General features: G+C 68.3%; 2 protein-coding genes and 1 non-coding gene across 20 annotated transcripts in view; 1 reads left to right on the top strand and 2 right to left on the bottom strand.

Moving 5' to 3' along the window:
- Window positions 1–6718, top strand: part of BAIAP2 (BAI1 associated protein 2) — a 57546-nt gene extending 50828 nt beyond the window's left edge. For 4 of the 18 annotated variants that reach the window (XR_002336934.1, XR_002336933.1, XR_002336932.1 and 1 more), the window contains exons 14-15: window positions 1942–4455; window positions 5226–5956. Coding sequence is in view for 14 of the 18 variants with exons in the window: in XM_003131154.5 (XP_003131202.2) it covers window positions 5226–5295 (70 nt within the window). In the remaining 4 variants the exon portion in view is untranslated. Of the gene's footprint in view, window positions 1–264; window positions 1620–1941; window positions 4456–5225 lie in introns of those variants that run through there. The other 14 variants (XM_021066491.1, XM_021066488.1, XM_021066485.1 and 11 more) reach the window with 4 other exon arrangements.
- AATK (apoptosis associated tyrosine kinase) overlaps window positions 6517–19423 on the bottom strand; it is a 36068-nt gene continuing 23161 nt past the window's right edge. Inside the window, 13 exon segments of the mRNA XM_021066479.1 lie at window positions 6517–8820; window positions 8931–9075; window positions 9167–10584; window positions 10587–10664; window positions 10667–11820; window positions 12221–12370; window positions 13699–13820; window positions 13894–13978; window positions 15149–15282; window positions 16043–16130; window positions 16274–16392; window positions 16871–16950; window positions 18949–19096. Of these exon segments, the coding sequence (XP_020922138.1) occupies window positions 8453–8820; window positions 8931–9075; window positions 9167–10584; window positions 10587–10664; window positions 10667–11820; window positions 12221–12370; window positions 13699–13820; window positions 13894–13978; window positions 15149–15282; window positions 16043–16130; window positions 16274–16392; window positions 16871–16950; window positions 18949–19096 (4089 nt within the window). The 3' untranslated portion in view covers window positions 6517–8452.
- Window positions 14623–14701, bottom strand: MIR338 (microRNA 338). Its single transcript, NR_049172.1, has one exon. It is a non-coding gene; the product is annotated as a microRNA 338 (primary transcript).

Here is a 19423-nt window from a genome sequence, read left to right as displayed (position 1 = left end):
AGCCACTGCCCCGCTCCCATCCTTTTCTGGTGGGGCCCCCTGGGCGGCCCACAGCCGTGGCAGGGACCCCCCCCCTCGCCCGGTCGTCTCAGGGCCCTGCTCTTTCTTCCTGGGGTCCAGACCGGTCCAGGCCTCGCAGGTGGTCAGGGCTGCTGCCTCCTGTGCCTGTGCCCTGGGCTCGGCTCCGGGGGCGACCCCCCACCCCCAGGGCCGGGCGGCTGCGGCAGGCGTGCGGCCAGCAGCTGTCCTGTCTTTGTTTCGCAGCGGCAGCGGCACGCTGGTGTCCACTGTGTGAGGACCCTGCTCCACGCCGCTGCTCCCGGGCGCTCCCGCCGCCCGCCCCGTCTGTCTCCATCCGTCTCCTCTGCTCGTTGGTCTCCTCCCGGGCCATGTGCTCTCCTCCTGCCCGCTCCCGCCTTTGGGTTGGTGACCCCAGACTCTGCGATCCCCCAGGGTCCATGGTGCTGCCCCCCCGCCTCCCCCCCCCCGTGTTTACATGCCCCCCACCCCTGTGTCCCGCCAGTGGGACCTGCCGCCGGGCAGTGCGGGCCGGGCATCCTCGCCGCTGCTCCCCGCCTGCCGTACTCATGACGCGCTGTCCCTTTGAAGGCTCGTCGCGAGCCAGGTCTACCGTTTGAAGAAAAAGAAAAATCTTAAAAAAACAAACAAAAAACACAAAAAGATGAAAAACAGGAAAAGGACTTTTTTTTTCCTGAAAAACAAAAACAGATCTGCATGGACTCCGGTGTACGTACTGTTATCTCTGCATCTGACCCCCCGCGCTCGCGGGCACCTGCGGGGGCGCCGAGAGGCTCGCGGCCGGGGCCGCGCCCGGGGCCTCCCGAGGAAGCTGGCGGCTCCTGTGAGGGAGGCCGGGCTCCTGGGGCTTCCTTGTCCGCCGGCGCCGTTGGGGGATGTCCAGACCAGGGCGCAGAGGGCACCGTGACCGTGACCGCTCGGCGCACAGGCGGGGCGGGGCCCAGCCGCCCTCGGACCTTCCAAAGACTCCAGAGCCCGCGCCCCGCGTTCTGGAGACTTTCCCCGGGCGGCCTGAGAGGGCGTCGTGGCCGGTCGGGGAAGGCGGCTCCGGCGCTCGGTCCCACGCCGGCCCTGCCCAGGCGCCCTCGTCGCTGTGTGTGTCTTGGTGACCTTCAGAAACAGACCCTCTGGACCGAGGGGCCACTGGTGTGGCCTTTTCACGCCCCGAGCCTGGGACGTGAGCGAGGGCCCTTCCCGCCGAGGAAGCCCGGAGGCTGTGGACGCGCCTTTCTCGGATGTGATTTAGCAAAACCTGCCACCCCTCCCGCGGACCAGGACGGGGCCAGTCGCGTGTGTGGGAGACGCGGCCGGCCCGGGTCTTACAGTCCAGGAAACGACGAAGCCAGAACATGGACCCGTGTAAAAGGACCTTCCGTGTTGTGCTCTGATTTCGCGAAAAGCTCTCAAATCCAGGGGATTCCGTGCTCAGCGGATGGAGGTTGACCCGGAACCGCAGACCTTGTATGAAGACGTGAAGTGCTGACACTACTTTTCCTGTTTCCTTTCCCTTTTTTTTTTTTTAATCTGAATTGTGCCCTGTACTGCAGTTGTTTGAATAAAAGTTTTATTTATTGCATCGAGTCGGGTGTGGTGTCTCCTTTCCGTCCCCTGCGGGCGTCCAGGCCGTGTGCAGAGCCTGGCCACCGAGCTCTGGTCGGGACGGCGCCAGCCCACACGGCTCTCCCTGGGGGCCCCGGGGCAGGCCCCCGCCCCGGGCAAGAGCCGTGTGGGCTGGATCTGGGGACACCCTGCCCGAGCCGACGTGGTCCTTGGCGCCTCCTCCTCGCAGCTGCTATCCTGGGGGCTCCTGGCAGCGTCCCCCGCTCCGTCCGGCCTCTGTGCCGCCAGACCTCACTCCCACCCCCTCTGCCTGCATCAACCAAGCCTTGTGTTTCCTTGCAGCGCCGATGTGGAAGTGGCCAGATTTTGAGCGGCCCTGACTAGAGTTAGTAAGTGACCCTGGTGGTGTTGTGTTGGTCCGTCTGTGCTCCCAGCAGCTCCAGAGACCCTCTGGCCTCGCCGGAGCCGGGTCCAGGGGTCTGCTGCGCCTGCCTCTGCTCTCAGCTCTGGGCCTCTGCTTCTCTGGACCGCTCTTCTGGCTCTGGGATTTCCTGTCTGGAAGCTGGCGGGGCTGGCCCGGCTCTCGGTCTGGGTTCCCTCCTGGCTCTGCCGGGTGCCGCGGCCACGATCGGGTGGAGCTTGGTGAGCTGCTGCGAGGCCGCTTCGGGCTCCTCTGGGTGAGGGCCCTGCAGACCTGTCCCGGGTGGGGCGTGGGTCTGAGCCCGGCCGGCTCCTGGGCTGGTGAGTATCACAGCCCCTCGGGGGCCGGGGAAGCCAGGGTGGGTCTGGGGACAGCACCACAGGCATGCCTCTGCCCTGACGTGGCTCCAAGGGGCTATGGGAGGCTTTTCCCGTCAGGCCCTGGTGACTGTCCCACCCCTACCCCCACCTGGTGATGGTCCCGTCCCTCCGCCCTCAGAAAGCAAGTGCCACCAGCCGGGGGACTGCCACCCCCTGCCCCGCTCCCAGCCTTGCTCGCAGAGACGTCTGCTGTGTGAAGCTGGCACACGGGCGCTTCACAAGGCGTGGGCAGCCGGCCGCTCCAGCAGGTGCTGGCGCCTCCCTCCCGCTGCCTCCCTCGCTCTCGAGCTGTAGAATGTTCTGGAAACTGGAGACTAGTGCTCCTGAAGTTGGGCGACAGGGAGGTGACTGGACCCGGGCTCCGTAGGCCTGGCCTGGGCCCCCCTCCCCCCCGCCACTGGCTCTCTGGAGAGACTGGCACCGCCCCCACCCTGCTGTCCTTGTGGTCCCCTCAGAGCTGGAGGGGCCTGGCGTCCTCACCCCGGGAGGGCCTGAACGGCAGTGCTCAGGCAGGTGAGGGCAGAGCCCCGGGGCACAGTGGGCAGGGTCCGCTCAGCCTGGGGGCCTCCAGGCCGCCACAGGGTCTCGCTGTTCTGATGCCTCTGTGCAGGGGGAGGGTGTCTGGGTGGTGGAGAGGCGCCACTCAGGTTTGAGCTCACAGCCCTGAGACGGGGGCGAGAACACAGGGGACGAGAACACGTCAAGTCCCGAAGGGCTCTGGTCTGAAGCTGTGCGGGACTCAGAAGAGGAGCGTGTTGGGAGAGCTGGAGGCTGGCCGCGCCCCGCTGCTGCTCGGCCCTGCTCCCTGCCGGCCTCGTCCTCAGGACGATTCAGAAGAGGACCGGAGGCGATCCTCCCAGAAGCGTGGGGACAGACGTGTCCTGAGCCTGGACCAGAAGGCGGCTCGGCCGCGGGGTCCCCCTCCCGGGGGTCTGCAGAGGACCGGCGGTGGGACGGCCCTTCTGGCGAGAGGCCCAGCCGGCACCTGCCTTCGCCACGCCAGGGAGTCAGGCCGGCCCCACCCGCGGGGGTGAAGCTGTCCCGAGAGCCACCGCTGGAGTCGCGCAGCAGCGAGGGGACAGAACCCGGTCCTGCCTTCCTCTGCCAGCGTGCCCGCACACCGATGTCTCCAGTCTGGGCCAAGTCAGCTCGTTCTGTGCCGGGGTGGTTCTGTGTGGACGGCCCGGCGTGACCCCTGGGGACGGGACAAACAGCCGTGGTCTCAGGCCGAGCCTCGTCCTGTCGGTCGTTCCAGCGTGGACCTCAGCCCTCCGCCCAGGTAGCTCCTGAGCCTGATCTCGCACCCAGCACTCCTGAGGCGGTGGGCACTTGAGGGGCTGCGCCCTTCCTCTGGTGCCGAGGGGTGGGCGTGCCCCACCCAGGGGGTCTCCGCCGGGCCTGCGGGGGCAGGAGGCAGGGGGGAGGTGGCTCCAGCTTCCTCAGAGCCCGTGGTGTGATGGCATCGGCTTCCCTGGTCACACTGCTTTCCGGGGACAGACGAAGGTGGGGGTCAGGGGTCAGGCACCCCCCGGGGAGAGGCTTCGGTCCAGGCGACAGCAGGGCTTTGCCACCGACCCTGACGGACAAAGCTGCCAGGTTTCTGGCCCCTAAGACCCTCGGCCCTGCGCGTGGCTGACGACAGCCGGGCCAAGGAGTCCGCCTCCAGAGCCGGAGTCCACTCGTGGCCGCCCCACACCCGTGTCCCAGGCGGACAGCGCGGAACCTCAGCTTCAGAAGCTCCCGGAGGCCCTGCCTGCGGCCAGCAGGGCCGAAGCGCATCTGGACAGACTGGAGCCACGAGGCCGAGCGAGGGCCTGAGGCCCCGCCGCCGCCAGGACTTTTGATGGGGCGGCGACGCCCGCGCAGCGGTGGACCGTGTGGGGCCTTGTCCTGGAGGCGCCGGGTTTATCCTGAAGGAAACAGTCCAAAGCCACGTGGCGCCTCCGAGACACCAAGTCCCCAGGCTCCCCCGGGGGCGCCGCCCCTGCTCTCCCCAGGACCTGGAAGGAGCGCCCACCCCCCTGCCCGGTTCTGGGGTCGCCCGGCTGTGCCCAGGTAACAGCTCCAGAGCCAAGCGCTGCACAGGAGCGCCACCCTGTCCGTCGAGCCCTCGTGTCCACATGCCATCTGTGCTGTCACCCAGGGCTGCCCGGCGTCCCCCGGCCTGCTCGCCTTTGCCGTCCGGCCCAGGTGGGGGTCGGGGGGTGGGGGAGGCCAGTGCCGGCCCCCTGCTGTGCTCGTCCTGTTCCATCTCAGCCCCTTGTCTGGCACGTCTTCCTGTCGTCCACTGCAGCGTGTAGGGCGGACAAGGCTCCTCTCCGGGAGCCGGTCGGTCCCCCTCCGGGGGCGGCGTCCACCCCTGCCAGCCTGGTGCTGCCCGCGCGCCTGTGCCTCGTGTCTGTTGTGTCAGCGTGGGGCGGGCCGAGGCCCCTGTGTGCTCCCGGCCACCGTCGGGGCCCCGGGCTGCATGGGCCGGGCTTGTGTGCTCTGCTGAGGGGGCGGTGTGTGTGTGTGTGTTGACAGCCGTGGCCTTGCAGACGCACAGCTGCTGCTCTTGGCAGATGGCGGGCACTTGCTCTCGTGGGCAGCCCGCTGATGTGGAGGGGGCTGTTCGGGGCTGCTTCAGGGCCAAGAGAACCGGCCTCCGAGCAGACATGCAGGCGCGGAGGGCCCCGCAGACGGCGCCCCTCCCCGGCTGTCCCCAGCAGCCTCCGCTGCCCACCGTGCTGAGCTTGGGGGCCGGGTGGGCACCACCTGCAGCCGTGGGCCGGCCTCACAGCGCCTGTTGCTAAAACCACTGAAACCGCCTTCTGTTTTCTCCTCAGAAATCCTTTCGCCAACATCCAACTGAAGCCGACGGTGACCAACGACAGGTCTGCCCCCCTCCTCAGCTGACGGCCACCTCTGCACCTGCTGCCCGTGGGCCCTCCCCCCCCCCCGACTGTACCCTGTTTCGTTACCACCTGCCTGGTCCCGTCTAGGGAATTCTCTCTTTCCAGAGCCTCTGCCCCACAGCGGTCTGGCCTGGGCTGGCCCCCAGCTGCTCCCACAGGGTCAGGAGGTGGCACCCAGGTCGTGGCCGAGGAGAGGGAGGGGGCTGGCCCCCAAGCCCAGCCTTTCCGATAAGGCCCATCAGATTGTGTGGGCCGGGGAGCCCCTGGGTGCAGGAAGGCCAGCCCGTTGGCTTGTAGCTGGAAGGGGAGCCCCCTTCGGGTCAATAAAGAGGCCGTCTGTGCCCAGGTCTGTCGGTCTGCAGGCAGGACACGGGCACAGGGAGGCAGGGCCTGTCCCCTCCTTTGGAGGGTGGGTTTATTACCAACACCTCCGGGCAGACCCTTGACCAGGGCTGCGGGGCCTCCGCCTCCTGCTAGCAGTCCGGGCTGACCCCCGCCCAGGCCCTGCCTCTCCCTAGGACAGCGCTCCTCCCTGTCCCCAGGGAGGCTCTTTGGAACTGTGGCCTCAGTCCCCGAGCTGGGTGCCACGGAGGGGGTTTTGTGCCAGGATTCCTGCCCTTGAAGTTTCCACATTTCAGCTTAAATACAAGATCTTATAAATCCGTGCTGTTTGATATTTGTGGTGGCCATGGTGGTGGCAGCAGCGTCCTTACCCAGCAAGAAGTCCCAGGCAGCACACGCTCCTCCCAGACCCTCCAGGAAGGGGCTCTAGAGCCTGAGCCACCTGCGCGCAGCCCAGGACCCGAAGCAGAGGGGCCGAGGCCCTGGAAGCAGGTCAGGTGGGGAGAGGCGGGGTCGTAGGTTACATTTGGGGTGGGGATGCACAGAAGCCCGAACGCCTCAAAACCCTCCTTGCCCCCCGCTCCCCTAAGCCTGGTGCTGAGGGGCCGGGGCAGCCGCTGGAGATACCTGTGGGTCCCCTGCCCCATCCTTACCTCATCCCTAGGCAGGGCCAACTTCCGGGCCAGCAGAGAGGGGTGCAGGCCTCAGGCCCCCACCCGGGCACACTGGCGGCCCGGATCCCTGTCTCCCTCTGCCGAGGGGAGCCACAGCGGCTGGGGGAGGCGTGGCCTCCCTCCCGCACCCTCCCCTGTGGTCCGAAGGGACCGCTGGGACCCCTACCCCGGGCTTTAGCTGCAGACTCCAAAAGAAAACACACTTATTAGCATGAAGGCTTCTTTTTTTTCCTTAGCTTCGATTTCTCTTAAAAAACAAACAAAAAAGGAACAAGAAACTCATTGCACCAGCATCATAAGCCTCAAACTACTAAACAACAACAAAAAAAACCACCCCAAACAAGTCCCCACCCACACCCCCAAAGCAACAATAAACGTTTACATCTCTTTGGCAACACTAACTTAAAAGCAGCCCGCATCCATTTGCTCCACGATAGCGGTTACAAAAATACCCCTGTGCTGCCCCCCCACCCTTCCCCCTGTCCCCATCCCTGCGCTAGGAAGCCCCTGACACTGACCGTGGGCTACAGCACCCACTTTCCTTGGGCAGCGGGGCCAGGCCGGGCGGTACCCTGCAGAGGACAGCTGCCTGCACCAGCCACCCGCGGGGAACCTCTGGACCAGGGCCGTGGCGGCAGGACTGCAGCCTGAAAGGCCCCCATCTCTGGCCTGCCCACGTTGGCTATTCGCAGGGTTCCAGCGGGACCCAGGCAGGAGCAGGCCCCAACCCCATGGGGAGAGAGAGCTTACAGGTCTAGCTGATTCAGTGAAGGAAAAGCAGCCTCAGACTTGGAGCTGGGGCCCGAGAGCCCAGGTCCTCTTCGTACTCTGAGAAAATCTTGAACTGGCAGAGAGGGGGACGGGGCCAGGGAGAGGCCGTGGCAATGGGCTTGTGCCTGCTCTCATGGGGGAGGACACAGCGGCCAGCAGTACACCTCAGGGACCAGCGGACAGGGCACGTGAGGTCTCCTGGCTTCAGAGGCCCAGCAGTCCGACAGCGGAGGCCAGGGCAGAGGGGCAGCTGCAGGGCGGGCGTGGCCCGGGTCTGGGCCAGAGGGCATCTTGTGGCTAGCAGCAAACCCGAGTGTCCGCAGCGATCCTGCCCCCAGCCCAGCGCTGTGCTGGTGGGCACAGCTGCTCCACCGTCCAGGCCAGCGGCGGGCCACTCTCTCCACCCTGCTCCTCCAGGGTGCTGTGGGGGGCACCGAAGTGCTGGAAGCTGCTGCTGACCGCTGCCAGGCCAAGGTCCCCGCCACTCTCGGTCAGTCCCGCTGCTGCTGGGAACCGGACCGGCAGGGGCTCCGAGTAGGTGCCGCCAGGGCCTCAAGCCTCTTTACAGCTGCCCCCAGCATCTGCTTCTGGGCCTGTCAAACAGGAGGTGCCACATGAGTGGGGAGACGCTGGGGACCCAGGGACTCCTGAGAGGGCCTCCCCCAGGACTCCAGCCTGGCCTCGATCCCTGGCTTAGAGCCCCTGAGCAGCTAGGCCTGCAGCTGGCCTGCCTGCCTGTGGAGGTAGCAGCTGGACCATCAGCCTTGCCACCTATCACCAGGGCTGGGCCCAGGCCCAACGCCCAGCACGCACCCTCTGGGTGCTCCTCTCACCGGGAGAGAGACAGATCTGAGAGGACTGGCTGGCCAGTCACACACGGGTCTCCTGGTGACCTGCTTGTTCAGACACCTGCTGTGAGCACACTGTGACAGGGCGGCAGGCCCTTCCCTGGAGGCCACAGCCACAGGCTGAGGGCACAGGGGCGGGGCTGGGGCCAGAGGATGAGGTGGGCTTTCAGGGAAGCCCCCAGATTGGGGGTGGGCAGCTGGGCAGGGCTGTGTCCTCCTAGTCTGAGGCTGACAGGAGTGGAGGGAGGAGGAGGTGCCCGTCGGGGCCCTGAGCCACCACCCCCTGCTCCTCTGGACAGGAGCCATCAGAGCTGAGAGGTGCTGGGGCAGGGGGCCCGGTCACTGGATGAGACAGACCTGCAGGGGCTGGGAAGGTTCTGGCAGGAGAGGTGGGTGGGGCACTCTGGCCAGCCTGGTGCCTTCTGAGGAGGGAGAAAAGCATGGGACAGGAGAACCAGACTGTCCAGTCTCAGCCCTGGGGCACTGCCTCTCCCCAGGGAGCTGAGGCCACACACCAAGGTGGCTACGACAGACGGGCCTGGCAGGACCTGATGTCTCCAAGCCTTTTTCCCCTTCTGAAAACTGAGTCTGTCCAGAAAACAAGAAATGAGTGCTGAGCCTCGCACCCAGTAGGTGCCCCCTCTGGCTGCCCTTGCCCCCGACGCAGTTCAGGGTCCCCTCCCACCAGCCCCACCGCAGCCTCACCTCCCACGGGCCGGGCGTCCGAGTCTGAGACGTGTGTGATGGAGAAGCGGGACGCAGGCGCTGGTGAGACGGTGAAGCGCGAGAAGGGCCCGGGCGCGGCCGGCGCCGGGGGGGCCGCGGGGACCGGCGGGGTGGGCTCCTGGGCCTGCGTCAGCGGGAGGCCGTGGTCCCACTCGAACCCTCCGCCTGCAAACGCCCGCGGTCAGTGGTCAGTCGCAGCCGCGGCCCCGCCCGGGGCGCGTGGCCCCGCCTCCATCAGGCCCGCCCCCCACCCTGTGGCCCCGCCCCCCGCTCACCTTGCGTGTCGGTGCCCTCGGGAGAGCGGTCTGCCCGCCGTGGCCGGCAGGGGGCGCTGGGGGAGCCCGGGCCGCCCGCCAGGAAGGCGGGGGGCGACTCCTTCGCACCGGGGAACGGCTCCCCGAGCTCCCGGGTAGGGCTTTCCTGGAGGGTCAGAGCAGCACGTGTCTCCCGCGGCTTCCCATCCCGCCGCGGACCCCCGTCCCCCGACGCAGAGCACACGGCGGCAGCCCACCTGGTCGAAGAGGTAGACGGTGACGTCGTCAAAGAAGGACACGGCTTTCTTCTTGCGCTCCAGGTCCTCGCAGAAGGCCTCAGACAGCAGGCTGGGCATCTTCAGCAGGCTGCGCAGGTTGCGCGCGCTCTGGCTTTCCGCCACCACCACTGGCACGGGCGTCGCCTCCTCCTCGCTCTCCTCGCTCGGCTCCTGGATGCTGTAGCAGCGCAGCTCCTCGTCCGACTCGTCGCTGTCCTCGCTCTCCTCCTCTTCCTCCTCCGGCCGGCGCTCCGGAGCCGAGGGGAGTTCCGGCAGGGCCAGGCAGAGTGGGGTTCTGGAGGCACCTGGGCCCCCGGTCCGTTCCTGCAGCCCTGGCCCCGACAGCAGTCCCAGGGCCTCCTGGGGCTCCGGGCCGTGGCTCTCCGAGTTGAGTGAGACCAGAGCCTGCAGGAAAATCTTAGAACGCCCAGGACCGGGCACTGGTGGCACCTGGGCTGGCTCTTGGGGCCAGGGAGGCTCCAGCCTGGGGCCTGTGGGGCAGGCGCTGGGCTCTGGAGACGCGTCCTCAGGCAGTGGCAGTGGCAGTGGGGGCGCCTCCCCGGGGCTGGCACCCTGTGCCCCCTGGGGCACCCCAGACTCAGGGGAGGGCTGCACAGGCTGCAGCCTGGGGCTTTTCGGGTCCTCCAGGTCAGGCCCTGGCCTGCGAGCTGGGCTACTTCCTGGCTTCTCCTCAGGGCCCAGGGTGGGCTCTGGCTCGGGGTCCAGGTCTGAGAAGTAGGCAGAGTCTCGGTAGGGGTTCTTCTCGCTGAGGCCGCCCAGGGAGGCCGGGAGCCGAGTCTCAGGCCCCGGGCTCTCCCCCTCCGAGGCCGGCTCCCCAAAGGCCTCAGGCTCGTGCGCCTCCTTGAGTACAAACTCGGGGGACTCGTAGTTCTCTGTGTCATAACCACTGTCCAGGGCTCGGGGCTGCCCGCCAGGGGTGCCAGCCGCTGACGGGCTGAAGCCCTCGCAGCCGCCATCGCTGGCTGAGGACGGGATGTCCAGGGAGTCCAAGGAGTCCGGGGTTCCCCCCTGCTTCTGCAGGGGGCGGAAGGCTGCTGTCACGTCTGGCTTCTCAGCCTGGGGGCCGTCGCTGGACAAGTCCGTGCAGACACCAGAAGTGGCCTCTGTCGTGTCCTCCTCTTCACTGCCCGGTGCCTCCAGCTCAGGAGAGCCGCTGCCGCTGCCGCTGCCCAGGGTCTGGGCCGGTTCGGGGGCAGGCGCGTGGCTGCCTGTGGGCGTGGGTGAGGCGGGCAGGGTGGGCGGGGTGCTGGCCTCCTCGGCAGGAAGCAGGGCCCCCTCCTGGGATGGGGATGGGAGGGAGGGAAGGGGCAGCTGGACTCTGGCAGGGCCCTCGGCCTCCTCGGCAAGCCTGGGTTCTGCCTGGGGGCTGTCCCCCCACTTACAGCCGCCTCCGTCCAGGGGGGTGTGACCAGGCAGGGGGCAGGTGACAAGCCCTCGGCAGGGTACAGATGGGGAGGCCAAGGCAGCCGCCCAGCTCCTGCCCAGGGGAGGCCCCCTTGGGCCCAGGGAGAGGCTTTCTGGGGTCCTCTGGGGTCAGGGGAGGGCCCAGCTCAGGGACGGCCCGTAGGGTCTGCTTCACGCCAGGGCAGCAGTCCAAGTAGCCGCCTGTGTGGTCCAGGTCCCAGGATTCCGGTGCTCGTCTGCCACTGTTGTTGTTGGCTGACACGTTGGAGCTCCAGTGTCTGTGCTGGGCGGCCCTGGGCACCTCGGCCTCCCCCAGCTCCTCCCCGCCTGGGGACGGTCGGGCCCCAGAGCTCCCCGACGGGGATGTGCCCAGCGGGTCCTCGAAGAAGGGTGGGCAGAAGGCCCCCACGCCCCAGGCGATATCCTCTGCTCCCGGCTCCTCCAGCATCAAGGTCTCCGGCGAGGGTGAGCGCGAGGCGCGGGCCAGGTCGCGGGCATGGCTCCTGCACGGATAGTAGTCACAGTGGCTCCAGGGGCCGTCGGCAGGTGGCACGTGGCCCAGCAGAGGCTCCATGGCCAGCGAGGCGCCTGCGCTGCCATCAGAGTCGTCGTCGTGGTCGCTGCCATCTGGGCGCAGGGCCGCTGCTCGGGTGCTGGGGGCACAGCCGGCGCAGTCGGGGTCGTGGCCCGAGGCAGGTGCTGGGTCTTCCAAGCGGATGAAGTACTCGCTGCCCACAGAGGGGCTGTGAGCGCTGAGCACGGGCACCACGCCGGGGGGCGCGCCTTCCAGGGCGCAGAGCTCCTGCAGGCGCCCGTCGCAGCCGGGACTCAGCGCACCCCCCGGTGGCGGGAAGGCCTCGGCCCCGCGGCCCGCTTCCCACTTGTACTCAAAGTTGAGGCCTCGGCTGGTCTCTGTCACTGTCAGCACGTCGTCGCCCTCCGAGTGGAAGCTCTCCCCGGCGAACTGCTCCAACAGTGGGAAAGAGGAGGCGGCGGCCAGCTCGCCCGGGCCCCCCAGTGCCAGGCCTGCCACCCCCAGCCCCGGGCCTGTGCCGCTCCCGCCGGGCCGCAGCGAGCGCCAGCGCCGCTCGAACTCCTCCTCTGCCTCGGTGGCACCCTTGGCGCACAGGTAGGACAGCAGCAGGTGCACCTCCTCGGCCGTGGGCCGCTGCTCCGGCTGCAGCCAGCAGAACTGCATCACCTCGTACCTGCGGGGACGCGTGCCCTGGGGCTCAGTCCCAGCCCCACAGGTGGTGCCGCCCGCCAGGACCACAGCCCCCCAAGGAGTGAGCCAGGCCGCCCTCTGCTAGCTGAGGGGCTGAGACTCCCCCTCCTCCTCACGCTCGAAATCCCCCGGGGCAGCCGAGGGGCTCCCCGGAGGCGGGCTTGGGTTTGGGAGCCGCCACTGAGCTGGCACCTCTTCCCTACGTCGTCCTTGCCCGGCCAGCAGGTGGGTCTGTGTTTTGAGTGAAGAGGCCATTCCACTGTGGGCACGGGTGGGGCCCAGAGGTCACTGCTGGCCGGGGGGCACCAGGAGGAGCCGCGTATGCTCTGGGGACTCAGAGCAACCCCCCTCCACTTCGGCCTTCCCGCCCGCAGGGTCCTCACCAGCGGTCAGAGAGGGTCAGCTGCAGCTGGGGCTTGGGCAGCTTGAGCTGCTGCTCCCGGACGGCGTAGGCCAGCACCTGCCGGTCAGAGTGGTGGGGGTAGGGCTGCGCTCCCAGCTCAAAGAGCTCCCAGATGGTCACTCCCAGGGACCTGTAGGGGTGACAGCCATCAGAGGGCCGGTGTGGCCAGCCACGGCACAGCGCATGTGGTCTCGCAGCCGTGGGTGCCAAGGGGCAGCTCCCGTGATCACACCAGTGTCCGGGGACAACCCTGCCAAGGACAGCGCCTTCCTCCAGGAAACAGGCAGGACGTGCCACCTGGCCAGGCCCAAGCCTGTGCCCAGGCCGCCTAGACAAATAAAAGCCAGACTGGCCTCCCATGAAGCGAGTCCATGCGTGTGTTCATTCATTCCTCGCCGTGCCAAAGCCCAGACATGGCCAGGTGCAGGAGCTCCTGGTCCTGCCAGGCACCTGCAGAGGCTGCAGGGAAGGATGCGCCAGGGCTGAGGGAGGGGCGATGCTGGGGCGGGGGGGTAAAACTGGGGAGGGCTGAGGCTTGGGGAGGGGGAGGCTGGAGAGGGAGGGCACACTGGAGGGAAGGGGGAGGCTGGGGCTGGGGCAGGGAGGGGGCACCCAGCCAGCATGAATGAACTGGGGGAACAGGCTGGGCGGCCCGTGCACGCGGGACTGGGAGAAGGCAACAGGGTGGTGGCTTCACGAGCTCCTGGGTCCCCAGGCTGTCCTGGGGGACTGGGGGCAGAAGGACCAGAGTCGATTTGGCAACAGAGAAGTCACAGTGGCCTTTCAGAGCCACCTAGGGCAGCCAGCGTGCAGCAGGGTGCATCGGTCAGGTGGGGGGATGAGGGTGGGGAACTGGGGTGTCTGCCACGGGGCACGGTTACCAGCTCTGGAGGCCCCGTGGGCCCTCGGCAGGGGGCTGGGCCATGGAGCCAGGCCTGAGGCGTCATCAGGGGCCGGGGAAGACTGAAGGGGAGCAGGCTCAAGGCCAGGGACAGGGGACCCTCACGGCCAAGCCTCTAGAGGCTGCAGTCACAGAGACCTCTGGCCCCCACAGCCCTGTCATGGGGACGGGTGTCACTTCGAGGCCCCGTGTCCCATCAGCTTGCCCGTGTGCTCTGAGCCTGACGTCCTCAACCGTCGGCCAGTCGGGTCCTAGGAGGCCACGGGCCGCACCTGCCAGTGCAGCTGCCCTGAGCGGTGGCACCAGGCAGTGACAGGTGGCCCCAGAAGCGCCTCATGAGGGGCCGTGTCTGGCCACCTCCTGCTGAGCGACTGGAGCTGGACAGACAAGCATGTGCTCACACGTGTGGCCTTGCTTTGAGTGGCCAGCCCGCATCCCTCCAACACAAGGGAGCCAGCGGGCGGGCCCCGGGCCCTGCGTCCTCAGTGGACACTCCCTCGGGCACCGGCAGGGCGGCCGTGAGGTCTGACGGGCACGGCGGGTTTCTGGGGGCTCACCATACGTTGCTGGCCTTGGTCTGGTCCACCACCAGCAGGTTGCAGTGCACCTCGTCCACCAGCTCGGGCGCGATCCAGCGCAGCGGCACCCACAGCTGGTCAGCGGTCACAAAGTAGTCCTCCTGTCGCAGGCGGGACAGGGTCACCCTGCGGCCCGCGCGGCCGGCCCCGCCCCGCCCCGCCCCGCCCCCTCACCCTGTATTTGCCGTGAGACAGGCCGTAGTCACCAATCTTCACCGTCAGGTCGGCCGTGAGCAGGCAGTTCCTCAGGGCCAGGTCACTGGGGGCGGGAGGGCAGGGTCAGTGGCCGCGCCGGGCAGGGGCGTCTGGGGAAGGGGGGCTGGGCCACCGGTCGCCGCCGAGCGCATCCTGGGCTCGGCCTGGTGGAGGGTGGGTGGAAAGGGGCATCCGAGTGGCTGGCCGCCCTCCCGTGCCCAGAGCCCCGGCCCCGCCCGGCATCAGGCACTTTGAGGGCCCGAGTGGCTGCAAACGTTACAGCCCGAGGCCCGGAGCCAGCTAGAAAGGCCCTGGGAGGAGGAGGCCGGGCTCACAGAAACGCCAGCCACTCCCCTGCATCTCCTCGGACTCGGACACCACTGACCCGTCCCTCAAGGGCAAGGCAGCCCGGGACACCGCAGTGTCTCCTCGCCCACCCCACTGCCACCCCCGGCTCCCCGGGGTCCTGCCCCACCCTGCCCACGCAGGGCCCCCGGCAGGACGGGGCTGTGGAGTGCCTGCCTGCAGCACAGCTGGTCACCCCCCTCCACTGCCTTGGCTGCCGGTTCCCCCTCTGCCTCCCTGGTGGCCCCCAGGGTGTCTGGGGCTCGGGGGTCGGCACGGCCCGGCCACATGCTGCTGCGCCGGGGGCCACAGACGGGCGCTTGGGGCTGGGTGGGCGCGGCAGGCAGGTCGGGCGGCTGGCAGCTGCCCTCTTCAACAAAATCACTGATGCTGGAGTTGCGTGTGTCATCACTCAGCACCAGGATATTGTTGGGGAGGACGGCCCGTGCGCTGTCCGGGGCTGGCGGGGCCACATCCATCACCACCTCTTCCGGCGCGTCCCCCACGCTGGGCCCCAGCCCGGCCTTCTGACTCCAGGGGCCAGGGCGGGAAGCAGGGCAGAGCCCCCCACCCCCCGCCACCCCCGGGGCCTGAGGGAGACAGAAAAGAGCAGGGGCTGGCATAGGGCCACCAGGCAGCACCGACTGCCTTGGGGACTGTGTGCCGCCCACGCCAGCTGGACTGTGGGCGAGGCCTGGCTTGACCATCCTGCAGAAGCAGGCTTCCAACTCCCGTCGGCCTGGTGTCTTTTATTTGACTGACTCCCTTCGTGCAGAGATCCCCAGAGGCTGAATTAGGACTAACCCGGTTAAGTGAGGACCCACCTCCTGCGGCCCCGAAGCAGGTGTAGGCCGTGCAGAGAGCGGGTGGGCCGCCCGCGCGCCCTCACCTGTGCACGTAGTTGTGGCGATGCAGGTGCAGAACGCCGCAGGCCACCTCGCAGGCCATGCGCTGCAGGGTCAGGGGGTCAGGCGCCATGGACTCTGCCACCCGACAGCTCCGCAGGTAGCCCTTGAGGTCCCCCTGCCAAGAAGGGCAGCATGGTCACCTGTCAGCCCACGGTGGGCCCACCAGCAAGGGCAGGTCCCAGCCCCTCGGTCCCCGGCAGAGCCCGCAGAGGTCAGCTCTCAGCGACAGGACCCCACCGGCAGCCCTTCAGGGCCGTGTCCCGAGAGCCCGGCCGCTCACAGCTGATGCGTGGCAGACAGGCCACCCAAGCACGGACGCCAGAGCCCATGACCAGAGGGTCTGTGGCAGCTCCCTGACCTGTGACACTGCTCGGCTCCAGGGAGGGCTCAGCTCACTGGGGACACCCCAGGAGGTCGTGGCGGCCGCCAGGAGCCCGGAAATTTCACAGCGGGGACGCCAAGTCTGCGCCAGGGGCCCCTGTCGGCAAGCGACTCGTTGCTGGAGTTGGGGGGGGTGAAGGACCAAGGGCAGGCAGGTGAGGCCGTGGACACAGACCGGGGGTGGGGGGTGGGCATGAGCCTCCCACGGGGGCCTGGCTGCCTCTCAGGAGAACCGCCACCACGCCGGGCAGCACAGGCCAATGGGGAAGCAGCCGGGCCTCCCCAGGGTGCGGTGGAGCCCAGCACTCTGCCCCCCAGGCCGCCTCTGGGAGGTAGTGGCGCAGGGCCCCCCCAGACCCGGCTCTTTGTGAGGCCCATGCGCTGGGGGGAGGGGGCGGAGTCCCCAGCTCAGCAACAGCCCCTCGTCGGGGAGGCTGGGCCCACCTTGGAGAAGCCCAGGGCAGGGCTGGAGGGCCAGGGCGCGGGCCACTCACCATGGGGCAGAATTCCATCACCAACAGGTAGGGCGTCACCTCGGCGCACTGGGCCAGGCACTGGAGCAGGTTGCTGTGCTGCAGGGCCCTGCGGGAGCAGCAGAAGCCCCTGACTCTCCCCGGGCAGGAGGCCCAGGCGGGCCGGCGGGCGGCGCAGAGGCGCCTGGTGACCTGGGCCCCGTGGCCCAACCTCCCGCCGGCTGCCTGCCCCGCCCTCCGGGAGCCACCCACCTGTAGGGCTGCGCCTCCTCCAGGAACTGCACCTGCTCCTGCACGCTGGCGCTCGCTTTCAGCTCCTTCACCACCACCTGGGTGCTGCTGATCCCCGAGTTCACCTCCCCGAGGAACACCTGCGGGGCGGGTGTGGCCAGTGGGCGGCCTCCGCCTCCCCGCGCTCCACCCCGGCCTCGCTTTCCCCCACCAAAGCCCTTCTCTTTCTGTGCCTCCCTTGCTCATCTGCAAAATGGGTTCTGGACCCTCCCGGGGTGAGACTCTGCCTTGTCTGCCCCTCAGGTGTTCTTAGTCAGTGAGGAAGGTGGTCCTGCTGTCCCACCCAGGCTGCTGGCCCGAGAGAGGCCAGGACCAAGAGGCCGCGGCCCTCCCCTGCCCTCCCCCTCCAGCCCAATCAGAAGCGCCTCCCAGCAGGACCCCCGCATCTGCAGAGAAGGGACTCCAGGACCTGAGGTCCCCAGGGAGGGGCTCGGCAGGTGGGGCCTGGAGAGGGGACCCCAGGGCTGGGGAGGCTCCTAGGAGAAGGGCTCCACCTGCTAGGTGAGAGAGGGGACCATGGTGCCCGCTTCCACCCCACCCCCACCGCCAGCCACTCACCTTCCCGAACCAGCCGTGGCCAATCTCCTCCAGGTACAAGAGGCTGTGCCGGCCCAGGTCCGTGGACTTGAGCAGCTGCACTGTAAGGGCGGAGGGGGGGGGCACTCAGAGACGCCCGCTCAGGCTGCCTCTTTGCCCCCGGCTCCCTCCCCCGGCCCCTTGAGGGGCTGCCTGCCTAGCCCATTCTGGGCGGCCGCCCTGAGCCCCCTGCCCCCTCTCAGCAGGGGCTGCCATCAGGAGCAGGCCTGCTGCCCAGGGGATGTTGCTCAGCGGGCCTGGGAAGCCTGTGCCCCAGGCGACAGGGACAAGCCAGGCAGGAGAAAGCAGAGCCTGGAGCTGGGACTGGCACACAGGCACTGCTGGGCGGGTGGCGTGGCTGGGGCGGAGGCCATGGGGAGGAGGGCAGCGGAGTGGCCCGTCCCCTCACCCCTGCCGCGGGCTGGCATTCCAGCACCAGGCGTGCCAAAGGCCCCTTTGTTGGGGGCTGCTTGGCACAGCCCCGTACGGCACACACTGAGCCCATTCTCCTGCAGGCCGGGCTGGGTGAGGTCAGCGGGGAGGAAGGGCCAGGGCTGCTGAGCCCACTCCCACCCCGTCGGTGCCCCAAGGGATTCCCCGAATTCTGCTCCCACGCCAACTGCCCAGAGGGCTCGGGGGCAGGCTGAGCCTGGCAGCCAGCAGACCCTGAGGGTAAGAGGCTGCTCCCAGGGCCGGAAGCCTGAGTAGAATTTAGGGTAAGGTCTCCCCACGCAGGCTCAGTGGTCCTGACAGTGAACCTGGGGCAGCGATGGAGGTGGAGCACGCAGACGGCCAGCCAAGGGGGAAATCTCCTGGAAGCTGCTGGAGGCCTGGTGGGCCAGCGCCAGGGGTCCTGGGGTCTGTGCCCACGAAGCCAGGCTGCAGGGCCCCAGCCTGGGCCTGGCTGGGCCATCTTCCCCCAGGCTTAGAAGGGTGGCACTTAGCCGCCTTAAGCGCTGGACCTGCTTGCCCAGGTTTTTAATCCTTGACTCCCCCCAGGTGGGCTGCCCTCCGAGCATCACCCCAAATCTCTCCCCCTCCCCTACAGAAGCAGAGTAGCCTACAGAGGACAGACCAGCACTAAAAAATAGAAAAAACGGGCAATCGTGGCTCTGTCCTGGGTCCCCAGCCCCCTTGTCCTCAGGGACAGTCCCTTCAGGGGTGTGGGAAGCTGGGTGGCAAAGATTCTTTGGGGTCCCAGATGCACGCACTGCTGGGACCTGCCTCCTAGGGTCCAGCAGCATCAGCACAGGCTCAGAGACTCCCATGGTCACCTTGGAAAGCCGGGGGGCCGCTTACAGAAGAGACCCCATCTCTTTTGCGGGGTGTTCCTTTGGGCCAGTCAATGGAGGGGCCCTGGGCCCTGCAATTCTTGCCTAACTGGTGAGGTCTCCTCCAGGAGACACTGGCGGACGAAGGCCCCCAAACCGTGACTCCTGGGAAGGCGGCATCCTGGCCAGAGCCCAGCAGAGCCCAGAGGACAAGCAGAGCCCGAACAGGCTCTGACACCGCCCTGGTGCTCCTGGAGGAGGCCCGAGGCCAGGGACCCCCCACCAGCCTCCAGACACAGCAGGGAGTTCTCTCAGGGCTGGCATCAGGCAGACCTGGGTTCAAAGCCCAGCTTGGCCATTGAGCTGTAACCTCCGGAGTTTAGGCCCCGGATCTGCCGCGTGGGTGGTCAGCCTGGTGGAGGCACCCCGGGACGGGGCAAATGGGAGATACGGAAAGGAAGCCACGGGAAGAGGCCCCACCTGTCCCCACCCCGGGGTCCTGGTCCTGAGTGAAAGGCCCATTCACAGCCCCGCCCACGCAGGGAGCCCCTCCCTGGCACGGGGAGGGGCCGCGCCTGGGTCCAGCATCCCGAGGGCAACAGAGAAGCCCCTCCTCCCAGCACATAGATGCCCATCCCAGGACCGGGGCAGCAACCCGTGCCAGCCCAGCAGCAGGCAGGCTCCCAGAGCCCCAGGTCCCTGCAGAAGGGGGCGCACGCCAGCCCCTTGCCTCCCGCCCCGGGAGCACTGACCCCGGGCTGCACCTGCGCCCCCCGGGGGCTCACTCACCTGAGCGCCCAGGCTGCTTGGCCATGGGCAGGGAGACCTCGGTGAGCGGGAGGACATACACGTCAGGCCCGTTGGGAGCCGCTGCCGCCGGGGAGCCCTGTGCCGAGAAGTCGGCCGCAAACTCTTCCCCCTCGGCATTCTCAAACTCCTGGGCCAAGCAGGGGACACGGTGAGCTCCAGGGCTCCCGAGACGGGGAGGGGCGGGGACGAGGGGTGCAGGCTGGCTCTGAAAGGCCCCTTTCTTCCCAGGGCCCAGCTCCCACCAGCACCCCTGCCAGCTGCCCCCTCCACCCGCCTCCTCACTCCTCAGGGCCGAAAACAGACCCCACGCCAAGCCACCCGCCTCCCCAGGGCCACCAGCTGCCCCAGGAAGGCGGGTTTTCCTCCCACAGGCAGAGCCTCAAGGGCGGAGGCCGTGAGCCCCAGAGCAGCTGCGTCTCCCCCACCTCTGCCCACTCGCACCCACGCCCACCAG

The sequence above is a fragment of the Sus scrofa genome, chromosome 12, assembly GCF_000003025.6.
Source record: "Sus scrofa isolate TJ Tabasco breed Duroc chromosome 12, Sscrofa11.1, whole genome shotgun sequence".
Classification (NCBI taxonomy): Eukaryota; Metazoa; Chordata; class Mammalia; order Artiodactyla; family Suidae; genus Sus; species Sus scrofa.
Note: the sequence above shows the minus strand (reverse complement) of the source record. Positions and strands in the feature narration are given on the sequence as shown.